We start from the raw sequence: 14,802 nt of genomic DNA, 5'->3' as shown, positions 1-14,802 counted from the left end.
TCAATATAAAACATGAAAAACAACAGGAGAATAATTACACTTTGCAAGCCTGTATTGCTTTATATTCGTAAACTGGCCTCCTATGTGGCCCTGATTTGGGGGTCATTTGCATATCCATCACATCCTTAAGATTCTTTGATTTGAAGTCACAAAAACATCCTATCCTTTGTTAACATTGTTTCTTCTCATCCCACTAATTACTCTTGACTTGCCCGTGTCCATCATTGCAATGATAAGGATTTTCATCACTCACTATTCACCTTCACTAAAGCCATTTCACACTCCTGACCAGCGCTATGGAGAGCTTTAAACAGCTCAACCCTATATCCATGAAAGGAAGAATTGCCTCCTGTGGGTTAATTAAATAAAACCACTTTTATATTTAAAAGATTATGAGCATCATAGTTACTTCTGAGTCTTAGCCAAAGTGAACTACATTCAATTAATTCTGAAAATAAGGTGTAGAGGGATCAATGGGGATTGAAAAATATTTATTTTATAAAAATTTATCCAAGCATATTCTTCTGTTGAATGTGAAAGGGTTAGTCACTCAGTCAAGTCTGACTCTTTGTGACCCAGTGGACTGGAGCCCAACAGGTTCCTCTGTCCATGGGATTCTCCAGGCAGGAATACTGGGGTGGGTTGCCATTCCCTTCTCTGGGGGATCTGCACAACCCAGGGATCGAACCCATGTCTCCTGCATTGCAGGTGGATTTTCTACCATCTGAGTCACCAGGGAAGCCCTATGCTGTTGAATAAATACCTTTAAAGAAAACTCTGAATCATTTCAGTATAAATAACTTTACAATACAAATGGGGGGTTCAAAGATGTATCTCTACGGCTGACAGGTCTGCATTTATTCTTCATTTCTTTTTCTTTCAAATAATATAGACTACTTAAAACGAACTAGGTCACCTTTGAATGCTTGTCAAGGGTCAGGTCAGAGCATGTTCAAAATATCTCAGTTGAAGTTAGAAGTAGTTGTCTGACTAATTGAACTGCAATACTTAAAACTAGAATTTCTATTAAGAATGAAATGCCATTAACCTTATACAAAGAACTGTGTTTTTAAAAATTTAAGAAGTTTTCTACTTGCCTTTGGGGAAAATTCACACCATCATCTACGTTCGGTTCCTAATAAGGCTCTAAGAGATCATTATAAGCTGTTAACGATTCCCAGATGCTTTAAAAAAAAAAAAAAAATCACACATGACAAGGAAGAACAAATGGCTATTTTGCAGTTGGAGTCATTAGGTCTCTCAGGTAAATGTGGTCATGGATTTTTAAGTGGGAGGAAAATCAGTACATTTTTCTGAATTTGAATTCCTACCTGAACTCTGAGTTTCTAGGGAGAGGAAAGCGTTATGAAAATTATTTAAAATTCAGGCTGAGGATAAAGATCCACTTTAAGAAAAACAGTTCTTAGGATTAGCTGCTTTCTAATACCATCAACTCAGGGATTCCCAGGTGCCTCATTGGTTAAAAAAAAAAAATCCACCTGCCAATGTTGGTGATACAGGTTCAATCCCTGGGTCGGGAACATCCCCTGCAGGAGGAAATGGCGACCCACTTCAGTATTCTTGCCTGGAGAATGCCATGAACAGAGCAAACTGGCGGGCTACAGTCCACGGGGTCACAAAGAATCGGACACGACTGAGCGCACGCGCACACACACACAATACCACCAGCTGCTTTGTTTACAGTAGCGATGACAATGGACACGGTCCCTTATGCAAGAGCTCCACCAGATCAATTTAACATGAGATTTTCAACACCTCCTTCTCTCTGATACTAACTTGTCATTATCATTATTCAGTTCAATATCTTGTTTATCTACACAAATATGGTATGTACAAAAAATGACTTCAGGCCACAATTCCAGGATTGTGTGCTTTAGGAAAGATGAATAAATCAAGATGTAGGGCTTATAAAACAAACTGACTGCTTGCTTTTTTTTTTTTTTTTTTATTCAATGACTCGTAAAAGAAAGATGTGGGCAGAGGAAAATGTAAAGTAAAGCTGTGATGTGTGCTCAGTCGTGTCTGACTCTTTGCGACCCCATGAACTGTAGCCCACCAGGTTTCTCTGTCCATGGGATTTTCCAGGCAAGAATAAAGGAGTGGGTTGCCGTTTCCTCTCCCAAAGTAAAGCTACAAGGACAAAAGAGGGCCCTGACTGAATAGCTAACTCGTTTGTGATGATGGAAACAGTATGCTTCATCTGGATACCCAGTTATCATCCAGAATTTTAATAATGACTAAACAGGCTAAAAACCATAGGTGGTCTGTACTGGTAGAAGATACAGAACTTGCAGGCAGCGACACCAGTGCTCTGAGACTCTAGTCCTGTGGTTCCAGCATATAAGCTGCTGTGACAGGATTTTCTCTGCAGGAAGAGATAATAAAAGGCAGATGTTCACCATATCAGGTCATGGAAACAGATGTACCGGGGAGCCCAGCGAGGACCAGCTCAGACAGCCACCATGCCTACCATTTCAGGGACTTTTCCAATGCCTACAATAGTCATATCTATTATAAATTCAGAAGACTTGGACAGAAAGTTCTGGATTAATAAATCCATAAAAATCATATTTTATCTACAACTTCAAACTCTTTAGAAATCCAAATCAGCTGGGAAAAAAACGGAGTGAATTTTAGCAGAAACTAAGCCCAAATAAAGAAATGAAATTATTCCTCTTCCTTAATAGTCTCATAGTCCAACTCAGGAGCACAGAGTCCAGAGTCAGTGATCTCCGCAAGCCATTAGAGGCAAGATTAGAACCTAGAGCAGCTACTCCTCGACACTACCCCTGTGTTGACCCATACCTCACAAAGAAAGAGTCTCTTGGCTGTGGGCCCACGATTTCCTAGTGAAAACTTCTGCAATCTTCATTTACAAATTCCATCCTCCACGTCTATCGATTAGTAATTACACACCATTAATACAGAATTGGAAGGACTGATGCTGAAGCTGAAGGTTCAATACTTTGGCCACCTGATGCGAAGAGCTGACTCACTGGAAAAAACCCTGATGCTGAAAAAGATTGAAGGCAGGAAGAGAAGGAGACGACAGAGGACAAGATGGTTGGATGGCATCACCGACTCAATGGACATGAGTTTGTGCAAGCTCTGGGAGTTGGTGATAGACAGGGAAGCCTAGTGTGCTGCAGTTCATGGGATCCCAAAGAGTTGGACACAATTTAGTGACTGAACTGAACTGAATACAGAATGTGCACAACAAGAAAAGTTTAAAAAGAAGATATACTTTTTGAAAGACATATATGTAAACGAAGCTCATGAGAATTTTCTCCCCAAACATTCCAATGCATCTTCTGAGAGCTCAGGTTTCTTTTGATTAGCAATCACTAAATCTCAAATGTTAAGTGTTGACGAAGAAAACCCAGAAGCAACCCAGCTAGAAAACTGGAAAATGAAATGGACACAGTTTGTACTAGAACACACGGGAATATCGGCATGCACAGTATGGGTCAAGAACACTTACTAAGCATACTCTGGAAAGATACTTTGACATCTCTAAGCAGAGATATCATGATCCTCAATCTCAAGTAATTTCTAATGTAAGGGTCTGGGTCATTGCAAATAGATGCAATTATTCAATAACTTGAGGCTATCACCTTTCCTGCTATAAAAGTTTGAAAAATTAAAGTTGCTTAATGGTTCAATGTCAGGGAATCATTTGAAGTTATAGATTCATGAAGATGGTGAGATCTGACCGAAACGCTAAAGGAAACGAGGTAACTGTGGTGAGAATGAGTAAATGGGTTAGGAAGAAGAGAGAGTAGGAAGGTGTGAGTGACTGGAGGTGGTGACAAGCACAGGCTGACATTCTCATCTGACCAACATCTTTCCGCTTCACCAGGCTACGTGTGCCCAGCCGAGTGGTAGGGGACCTGGGGCCCATCACCAACTTGTACATGAGCTTGGATCTGCATCGGTGCAGGGAAGGGGTACCTTTTTCTAATTTATATGCCATTTGTAATTTGTCTATCAAACTGTGGGCTCCTGTTTGTGGGCCAAAGACCCAGAACGTGACAGTGGCAGTCCATTTGAGAGCTCCCTCGCTGATGCCCTGACTGTTGCAACCAACTCTTAGCTAATTTCCTTTGTCTCCAATGTCTCTTTCTTATTCTATACTACTTGATTGACACATCCTTAAATACTACCTTGTGCCACCTGTGATAAAGAATTGAGAGTAACTTTCATTGCTCTTATACAACATCCAGAATTTCACCAAGCTATCATTCAATTGAGACTACCTCCTGTATTAACCCATAACTCAGAATCTCAGCACCAACCTAGTCATTTGATTGCAATCACCTACTCTGTCCATGGGATTCTCCAGGCAAGAATATTGGAGTGGGTAGCCATTCCATATCTGGGGAATCTCCCCAACCCAGGGATCAAACCCGGGTCTCCTGCATCGCAGGCAGGTTCTTTACCATCTGAGCCACCAGGGAAGCCCAACACACACAACTCCTCCTTCCCCACACATTCTGTGTAAGTCCCCAGATTCTGTTTTAACTCTTTCTTCTGCTCTGATCATCAAAGTCTTATTTGAAACTTGATGGTTCAGCTAAATACCCTCATTAGAGGGAAAAGATTGGAGAAGAATACTTCTTAGCAGAGTTAGAAACAGGTCTTCTCCAGAAACCTTCTGAGAGGACTGCTTTCACATCTTTGATCCTCCTTCTTTTTATAATCAAAAACAACTGTAGTCAGAATGCTATTTAGTTAATATTAGAAGACCTCAAAAATCCTTCTGATGAAAGTTAAAATACTTTTCCCATGACTAGTGAAAATCCAGAGGATATTAAGGGTCCAAAATAATTTTGGTCATTGTACGTATACCTGCATTTTCCCCTGTTCCTGGCCCTTGGTCCAGACAAGCTCCAAATTCAGAAATTTCAGTCTGGATCCATTTTAGACTACTTACCAGGTCTTGAGTACAAAGAAGGGGAAACAAACATTTCATTCAGCAGAGAAAATGCTTCTGCCCCTTTCTGCCTCTGTTCAAAATAAGTCAAGGCCTGGATATACGATGTATCAGTTGACAGCATATCATCTTTTTGGTGGTCTCTCAGTACCTGGTACTTGTCTGAAGATGAACGCAAGTGGGCAAAATCAGGGGAAGAGGCATGTGTGTGTGTGTGTGTGCACGCACGCATGTGTGTATTGCATGCAGGTGCATGTCTGTATATACATGCATGTGTGTGTGTGTGTAGAATACGAGAGTCATGAAAATCCCTTTTGGATCCCATAAAAAAAGTTGATGGGAGCTCACAAAAGGATGCCCAGCAGTTTACAAAATCTGCGTCACCATCACCTGTCCCTTGACAGTTGAAATAAATTAGATCGCCTCCACATCTCATACCTGTCTCTCTGCTTTCATCCCTACATTGATTTTTGACCGAACAGCCCTAGGACTTGAAATAATCAAATCATATCAAAGAAATACAAGTGATCTATTTTTGCTTTCCATCTGATTTTTTTTAATCTTCAATCTTTACTTACAGTTATTTTGAAAAGAAATTAAACCAAAATATTGAGTCAACAGCTATCATGTTCTGTCAATTATAACGTTTTACTAATGGGCCCAGTTGATATTCTTTCAACCTGTCAATTGAATGTCAAAAATCCATTTTTCAAGTATTCAAAACACTTGAACCCTAACTATACTGATCATTACATTCAGTCATTTTCAACACTGTCTGTGGCTTATTTACAGAGAAAAGAAATAGCTTTGTGCAAGGAATTTAGATATGTTTGGATAAGTGAAAGATTTTTATTAATTATTTAGAGTTAAATAACTATACCTCCTAAGAATCCATTTTTCTCTAGGATTTAAGATGTTTATAATAACTTTTTCAACATATAATGGCCAAGATCTTATTTCAGATGTGTTTGAAAATGGTTATGACATTTTCTGAAGAGAACACTCTCTTACCTTGGTCTCTGAGAGAAGATTTGTGTGTTTATTGTTTAGTCGCTAAGTCATGTTTGATTCTTTGCCACCCCATGGACTGTAGCCTGCCAGGCTCCTCTGTTCATGGGATTTTCCAAGCAAGTATACCGGAGTGATTGGTCATTTCCTTCTCGAGGGGATTTTCCCCACCCAGGGATTGAACCTGCATCTCCTGCATTGGGAGGTGGGTTCTATATAACTGAGACACCAAAGAAGTCTTAATGATTGCTTTTATTCTTTCTTTCTCTGGCCAGGTGTTAAAAACACTTCTATAATGCAAGAGTATTTCTTCAAGGCAAGAAGTATTTTCTCTATATGTATGAAGGAATGGAGTCAACATTTAAAATGAAGAACCTCTGTTAATTTTTCTCCCCTGAATATTTCCTCCCTCCTCAACATTCCATTAACCCTCTAGTTCACTTGAGAAGCAAAGAAAGCTTTGATGCTGTCCAAGGTGATCATGTACTGACAACTGCTAACCTCTGGCCAAGAACATCCTTTGCACACACAGCTGCTGGGGTGCAGCTGCGGAGGCTGCTGTACACACGAAACCTCCTCTTCTTCCCGAAGCAGGAAGGCGCTCTGACCGGCAGCGTGAGCAGCGTGTATGCAGGGCAGCCACGTCCTAGGAAGCCTCAGCTCAAAAGTCTACACACAGGCCGAAGCACATGAGGTGGCTGGAAGCACACAAAAGTAATGGAGAAAGAGATATGGGTGGATGGAGAGAAGGAAGGAAGGAGGGAAGGAGGGAAGGAAAGCAGAAAGGAAGGAGGAAGAGGAAAGTAGAGAGTGAAAATACAGTGAAATAAAATTTCTGTCATAGGTAAATATACATTATTTTCTCTGACAGGTTCCTCTGACATTATTTTTTCTGACAGACTTCCCCAGAGGCAGAAGGGGGAGTCTGAGATGGCCTTCCTCCCGCTAGGCTGTAACTCGGGCCTCTGGACTGACTTCTACACAGGTCTGTACAGGTCTCTCTGTATTTGCACTTCAGCAGGTGAAATACCACTTTTTCTTACTCTCACACAGGTTTTAGGGCTTCATTATGACACAGCAGACAAATGACTAATACTAAATAAGCACTGGGCCTCGAGCCGGCTCAGGTGAGAAGCCCTGAAGGTCAGTTTCAAAGCTTCAAGGCCAGTCTGTTCCTGCTCCCAGGCCTGAAAACAAGTGAGGGAACCAAAGCTCTGATCTGGCAAAGAAGCAAGCACATTACCACACATGTATTACATTCTACTCAACGCTGATTCAGCAGACACCAGTCAAACATCTTCCCCTGTCATTGTTGAGGAGCCACGAGGATGGTAAAACCCAGTCACCACCGTCAGCAAGTTTGAACAGAATTGAAAAGTTAGAAATTATATAGCTGAGGGGATTCCCTGGTGGCTTAGTGGTAAAGAACCTGCCTGCCAATGCAGGAGACACAGGTTCGATGCCTAGTCTAGAAAGATCCCGCATGCCAAGGAGTAACTAAGCCCCGGCACCACAGCCATTAAGCTGTGCTCTAGAACCCAGGAGCCACAACTGCTGAAGCCCCCGTGCCCTGGAGCCCATGTTCCACACTAGAGAAGCCCCTGTGATGAGAAGCCCGCATGCCACAACAAGAAACGCTCGCTGCCACTCAAGAAAAGCCTGTGCAGCAACAAAGACCAAGCACAGCCAGAAATAAATTGATTAAATTAATAAAAAAAATTTTAAAAGACACTTTTTAAAAAAGAAATTATATAGTCAAAACATATTGGGTGTTAATACCACATATTTTTCAGATGCACTGAATTTTTAAAAAGTTTTTGGAATATGACAGATCCAAAAAAAATCTGTGATTGATGGATCAGCAAGATAAAGAATAACATTCAGTAACTGACAACTTACCAAATTCAATCATTAAAGGTATTTTGTATAAGAAAGTCATGAGAAAGACAAAAGAAACCAACCCACAGCAGCGAGATTTTCCCATTTTTGACACGTGGAGACAGGTGCCACCCACTCACCATTGGTTACGGTCAGTCTCATCAAGAAGGTTTCTTTTTCCCCAGTGCTGGCTTTGAAGCCACAGCGGTAGAGTCCTGAGTCAGAGCCTATAACATTAGGGATGGTGACAAAGGCCTTTTTCATGCCCTTGTTGCAGTTGCTCAGTATCTGTCTTGGGTACTTGGACGTGTAATTTCTTCCTTGGGACAAGTTGCAGTTTATTAAGAGGTCAATCTGCTGGGGCTGGATCTTTTCCCATGACACTTCTTCTAACAGACGGTTCTCTCGAGGCTCACAGGTGAGCGTGATGTTTTTTCCAGGTTCTGAGACCATCTGGCTATTTGGTGGCCCAGCATCCTCAAAACTGTCTGAAAAGAACAAGCAAGTGATTACATTTTGGTCCTCGAGTTCTTGGATATGAGGGTGGAGATATCCAGAAAGCTCTATGAAAATGATGATTAATGATGTTATTTAACATAGTCTCAGTGAGTGTAAGTGATACCTTTACACCACATTTTTTATAAGAAAAGGATTTTTGAAAGAGGCTGGAACATAAATAGAAAAGAGGATGTGGTTGTTCACACATATTCCTTTAAGATTTCCTTGGTTAACCATATAATAGGAACATAACTGAACCCCCTGGAGTTTTTCTTGGTAGTGATCATATCAAAAGGCTCAATTTCACAAGACTGTTCTGTGGTGATGCTAGGCTGGTGACTCGAGTGTTTGAGTATCAAATATACAAATTGTAACCCTACTGATTGAGACTTTAATGGTCATAAAAGAAAGAGCAAATCATTGTCACAGAATATATACATAAACTCATCTTTCAGATATACAGGTTGTCTTATGCATAGACAGAGCAGGAAGCCACATGTGATATGAATTCCTGGAAACCAAGAAAGCTCTCTAATACTTTCCCACCTCCCTATCACCATAGCTGGCATACCCAGCACACAGTGCTCAGGAAATCATTACCAACTATCTAAGTCAGTAGTTCTCATAATGTGGTCTGAGGACCCTAGGGAGTTCCCGCTCTGAGACCTGCAATAACAAGCTTATTTTCACAGTTATATTAAGATTTAACTTACCTTCTTAAATCTTATTATACAAGAATATATATATTCTTAGAAATTCACTCATCATATAGGAATATACTGATGTTTTCAGAGGCTCTGATGGATAATGGGATATGTACTTATAAACCAGACATGGAACAACAGACTGGTTCAAAATTGGGAAAGGAGTATGTCAAGGCTGTATACTGTCACCCTGCTAATTTAACTTATATGCAGAGTAGATCATGTGAAATACCAAGCTGGATGATTCACAAGCTAGAATCAAGATTGCCAGGAGAATTATCAATATGGCATTTCACATGATGTACTCTGCATAGAAGTTATTTAAAAGTATATCATAGAGCCTCTTGATGAGGGTGAAAGAGGAGAGTGAAAAAGCTGGCTTAAAACTCAACATTCAAAAAACTAAGATCATGATATCTGGTCCCATCACTTCCTGGCAAATAGAGGGGGAGATGTGGAAGCATGGACAGATTTTATTTTCTTGGGCTCCAAAATTACTGCAGATGGTGACTGCAACCATGAAATTAAAAGACACTCACTTATTCTAAGGAAAGCTATGACAAACATAGACAATGTATTAAAAAGCAGAGACATCACTTTGCCGATAAAGATCATCTAGTCAAAGCTATGACTTTTCCAGTAGTCATGTAAGGATGTGAGAGTTGGACCATAAAGAAAGCTGAGCACTGAAGAATTGATGCTTCCAATTTGTGGTGCTAGATAAGATTCTTGAGATTCCCTTGGACTGCAGGGAAATCAAACTGATCAATCCTAAAGGAAATCAACCCTGAATATTCATTGGAAGGATTGATACTGAAGCTAAAGCTCCAGAACTTTGCCCACCTGATGCAAAGAACTAACTCATTGGGAAAAACCCTGATGCCTGGAAACACTGAAGGCAGGAGAAGGGGGCAGCAGTGGATGAGATGGTTGGATAGTATCACTGACTCAATGGACATGAGTTTGAGCAGATCCCAGGAGATAGTGAAGGACAGGGAATCCTGGCATGCTGCAGTCCATGCGGTCTCAAAGAGTTGGACACAACTAAGTGACTGAACAACAGCAACAATTTGTAAGTTCTGGTCTTTTCAGTTTAATGCCATTTTAATATCTAATATAGTAAATATTGATAGTTATAAGCTATATTAAACAAAAGACTCTTTGGAGTCCCTGATAATTTTAAGAGAATAAAGGGAACAAATAATTCTAAAATTTATATGGAACCACAGAGCCAAAACAATCTTGGAAAAGAACAAAGCTGGAGGCATCACATTTCATGATTTCAAACTATTCTATAAAGCTACAGTAATTAAGAATGTGATACATAAAGATGTAAATACAGATATATTTCTAAAGAAGACATACACATGGCCAACAGACACATGAAAAGATGCTCAACATCACCAACCATCAGGGAAATGCAAATCAAAACCACAATGACATAGCTCCTTACACTTGCCAGAATGGCTATTATAAAACAGACAAGAAATAATCAGTATTGGTGAGGATGAAGACAGACAGAAGTCCCTGTTCACCGCTGGTGGGAACATAATAAATTGGTACAACCTGTGGAAATAGTACGGAGGTTCCTCAAAAAATTAAAAATGTAACTACAACATGATTCAGCAATCTCACTTTTGGGTATTTATCCAAAGAAAATGAAAGCGCTTATTTGAAAAGATACATGCACCCCTAAATTCACACTGCAGCATTATTTACAACAGCCAAGATTATGGAAGCAACTTAAGTGTCCATCAACAGATGAATGGATAAAGAAGATGAGGTATATACGCACAATGGAATATACTCAGCCATAAAAAGAATAATGAAATCTTGCTCTTTGCAAAATCATGGATAGACCTAGAAGGTATCATGCTAAGTGAAATAAGTCAGATAGAGAAAGATAAATACCATATGAAAAACAAATGAACAAACAAACCAGAAGCAATCTTATAGATACAGAGAACAAACTGGCAGTTGCTAGTGGGGAAGAAGATGGGGGCTTAGGTGAAACAGGGGAAAGGGATTAAGAGGCACAAAATTCCAGTTATAAAATAAACAAGGTATGTAATGTACAGCATGGGGACTATAGATAATAATATTGTACTGGGAATTCCCTGGTAGTCCAGGAGCTAGGACTGGACTCAGCAGTTTCAGGGCTATGGGCCTAGGTTTGATCCCTGGTTGTGAATGAAGATCCCGCAAGCCACTCAGGGCAGCCAAATAATATCAATAATATTGTACTAACTTTGTATGGTGACAGATGAACAAGACTTATCCTGGTGATCAGTTCGTAACGTACATAAACGTTAAACCACTATGTTGTACACTTGAAACTAATATAATATTACATGCAAAATATACTTCCAAAAAAAAAAAAAAGCGTAGAGATGAGAGGACAGAAGAGGAGAAGGGAAATCGCTCTTGAAAAAACAAGTTATTATAAAATACAATAAAACATGCCATCTGTGTTAAACTACAATACTGTCTATGCAAGTCTCACGTCCGCCAAAAACTAGCTTCCTCCTCAGCAAGTGGATCCATGTGACAAAATGCTGTTGGAAAGAGAAACCACAGCCCTGCAGTTTACAATCTGCAGCTATACAACAATTCACAGAGCTAACACTCCAGACAGAAAACACTTCCTCTCCAAGCAAGACAACCCGACATCAGGGGAAAAAAAGAAAGGGAGACCATGCATGAGAAGAAAATAAAAGCTTAAAGGAAACAAAGGAGAACTGAAATTCAGACAGGGAGAGGAAGGTATGAGAAAAGAGAAGGAAACGTGCGGCAGTATAAATAAAAGGCTACACCAGAGAGGGGGCCCTGTGTTGGGAGAAATGAAAGAACATAAACACAATTTTAACAAAAAAGAGCAACAAAAACTTTCTGCGAGCCGTGCTGGACCCTGGGAAGTAAGAGGCCCGCTTGCTCTTGCCGCGGTTTTGCTGTCTGTCGTCAGGGCCAAAGCCGCTGTTTGTTGGCTTTGTTTTCCTCTGTGCGTCTCGCTCAGGGTCTCGGGCGGACAGACCCCTCAGGGAGCAGGCACAGGGAGGTTTTCACAGCACAGGCCCTGTGTAAGGACCCGACCCACCTGTCACTAGACACAAACTGGACTGAAGGTCAAGGCCCCCATGGCAGAGGCAGGTGACTGCAGCGCAGACTCGCCCCCATTAACCTCTGCCGATGAACCAAACAGCTGACTGGTGTCCCGTGAGAATCCAGACCCTGAGGAGGGCTGCAGAGCCTGCCTCGCCCACAGGCTTGCTGGGGCCCAGGCCACCTGGTCCCCCTGCTCAGCACATGTAAAGCGACATGGAACCACCCTGAACGCAACAACCAGAGAGACCCCACAAGCCCGAGACGACCTGGCATCTGGATGTGCTTGGAACTGGAAAGGGAATCTACTTAAAGGAAGGATCAAAATGACATCATTAAAAGGGAAGCAAGAGGTTGATTAAAAATAGAAACAAAAAATAATAAAAACCAGTTAATTTTATATATATTTTAGTTACATATTGATTTGTAGTGCACACATAGAATAGTCTGTGTTGTCTTTTGTTTGAAAGACTAGTTTTTAGAACAGTTTATGGTTGACAACAAAATTGAGAGGAAGATACTTCCCTGCCTTTGTATGTGTGTGTGTGTGTGTGTGTGTACACACACACAGCCTCCCTCATTATTAACATCACACACAGAATGATAACATCTTTTATCAAGGCTGAACCCACAATGACACATGATAATCACACAAAATCCATCATTTACCTTAGAGTTAATTCTTGGTGTTGCACATTCTATGGTTTGGACAAATGTGTAAAGACATGTATCCATCATTACCATGCCATGTAGTTTCCCTGTTCTAAAACCCTCCATGTGCTTCTAATAACCTCTCAGTCCTGGAAACCACTGAGCTCTTTATTTCTATGACACTTTTCTAGAGTGTCATACAGTTGGAATCCTACATATGTAGTCTTTTCCCAGGGCTTTCCTCATGGCTCAAATGGTAAAGAATCTGCCCACAATGCAAGAGACCTGGGTTCCATCCCAGGGTTGGGAAGATCCCGTGGAAAAGGAAATGGCACCCCACCCCAGTATTCTTTCCTGGAGAATCCCTTCGACTGAGGAGCCTTGCAGGCTACAGTCCATGGGGCAGCAAAGAGTCAGGCACAACTGAGCGACTAACACTTTCATTTTTTATTTCACTTAGTAATATCAATTGAAGTTTCCCGTGTCTTTGCATGGTTTGATAGCTCATTGCTTTTTAGAAATAAATAATATTTTGTCATCAGGATGTACCACAGTGCCATTCACCTACTAAAGGACATCTTAGTGTATTCCAAGTTTGGGAACTTAGGAATAAAGCTGCTATAAACAACCATGTGTAGGTTTTCACGTGGATATAAGCTTTCAGTTCCTTTGAGCAAACATCAAGAAGCAAGACTGTTGGACTGAATGGCAAGAGTACATTTAGTTGTTTAAGGACTGACCGTCTTCCAAAGTGGCTGCACCATTTTGCATGGAAACCAGCAATGAATGAGAATTCCTGAGTGAATGAGCCCCACTTTCCTGCCAGCATTGGGTATGGTCAGTGCTCTGGCTTTTGGCCATTCTAATAGGTTTGTCGGTGTGTTGGTTTCATGTGAATTTTTTTTTTAATTGTAGAATAACATGATGAAATCCTCTGCACTGTGCATGTGTTTTTCCTGGCAGGGTAATGGATCATTTCTGAAAATTACTTCAGTGCTTCACTGCCGTTTCCAAGCACCATTCAGTCCCTGGGCACCACCTGCATTCCTGCGTGCCTCTGGGCATCCCACCGCTGCCTGCCCGCCATCACATCCCAGCCACTCACCATCCTCCCCCACAGTCCTCACTGGTTCTGCCTGCAATGTGAGCAGCTCTGCCACAAAAGTCACCAACCTCACAAAACCCTGAGTTTTATTTACTTCAAACTTCATAAACCCAGACCTTCATTTACCATTCTATCCTTAGGACCTAGAACAGTGCTTGGCATAGAGTAAAACATCAACTGATATTTTTCTAACAACAACAACAAAATTTGCAGTTTCATTTGGCAGACAATATGCAATGTGTATCTGTTGATAATATTAAGAAATGTGCTTAGTATCACATTTAGAATGCCTAAACAAATTAATAGGGCTTCCCATATTGCTCAGGGGTAAAGAATCTGCCAGCCAATGCAGGAGACGAAGATGCAATCCCTGGGTGGAGAATATCCCTTGGAGAAGGAAATGGCACCCCACTCCAGTATTCCTGCCTTGATAATCCCATTGATAGAGAATCCTGGCGGGCTCAGTCCATGGGGTGGCAAAAGAGTTGGGCACAACTTAGCAACTAAACAACAACAACAAAATGAATTAATGTTTCCCAGCAACCATTGTCCATGTTGACAAATTCACAACAAAGGCACTGGAGTCGCCACAACACCACCCTGGAAGTAGCCACCTTGCCCAAATGATCAAGCCTGACTGTGATCAAGCCTCTAAATCTAAGGACCAATTTGCAGAACTAGGAAGGGCAGAGAGACGTGCCACGTGACACCCTGGCCAACACTCCAGGGGAAGACGGGAACCAGAAGGCTCCTCAGCACTGAGCAAGGTCTCCCCCGGCCCTGAAAGCCTGCTTTGCACACTGACCCTTTGCTTCCCCATCCGTTCAGAATTCTGCAGGGCACCCGCTGCTCCGGACTCTGCCTGCTCAGTTCCGACATGAGCTTCAGCGCGGAGCACCATTTCC

At 41.4% G+C, this 14,802-nt stretch overlaps 1 protein-coding gene across 2 annotated transcripts in view; it reads right to left on the bottom strand.

The window, feature by feature from the left end:
• Positions 1-5,553: 5,553 nt before the first annotated feature.
• The window catches only part of CD226 (CD226 molecule), a 79,637-nt gene continuing 70,388 nt past the window's right edge, over positions 5,554-14,802 (bottom strand). Inside the window, exons 4-5 of one of the 2 annotated variants that reach the window (XM_055559233.1) lie at positions 7,981-8,328; positions 5,554-6,660 (exon numbers count right to left, since the gene is read on the bottom strand). In XM_055559233.1, the coding sequence (XP_055415208.1) occupies positions 6,632-6,660; positions 7,981-8,328 (377 nt within the window). In that variant the 3' untranslated portion in view covers positions 5,554-6,631. Of the gene's footprint in view, positions 6,661-7,717; positions 8,329-14,802 lie in introns of those variants that run through there. The other variant, XM_055559232.1, reaches the window with a different exon arrangement.

This window comes from Bubalus kerabau, chromosome 21 (genome assembly GCF_029407905.1).
Source record: "Bubalus kerabau isolate K-KA32 ecotype Philippines breed swamp buffalo chromosome 21, PCC_UOA_SB_1v2, whole genome shotgun sequence".
Classification (NCBI taxonomy): Eukaryota; Metazoa; Chordata; class Mammalia; order Artiodactyla; family Bovidae; genus Bubalus; species Bubalus kerabau.
Note: the sequence above shows the minus strand (reverse complement) of the source record. Positions and strands in the feature narration are given on the sequence as shown.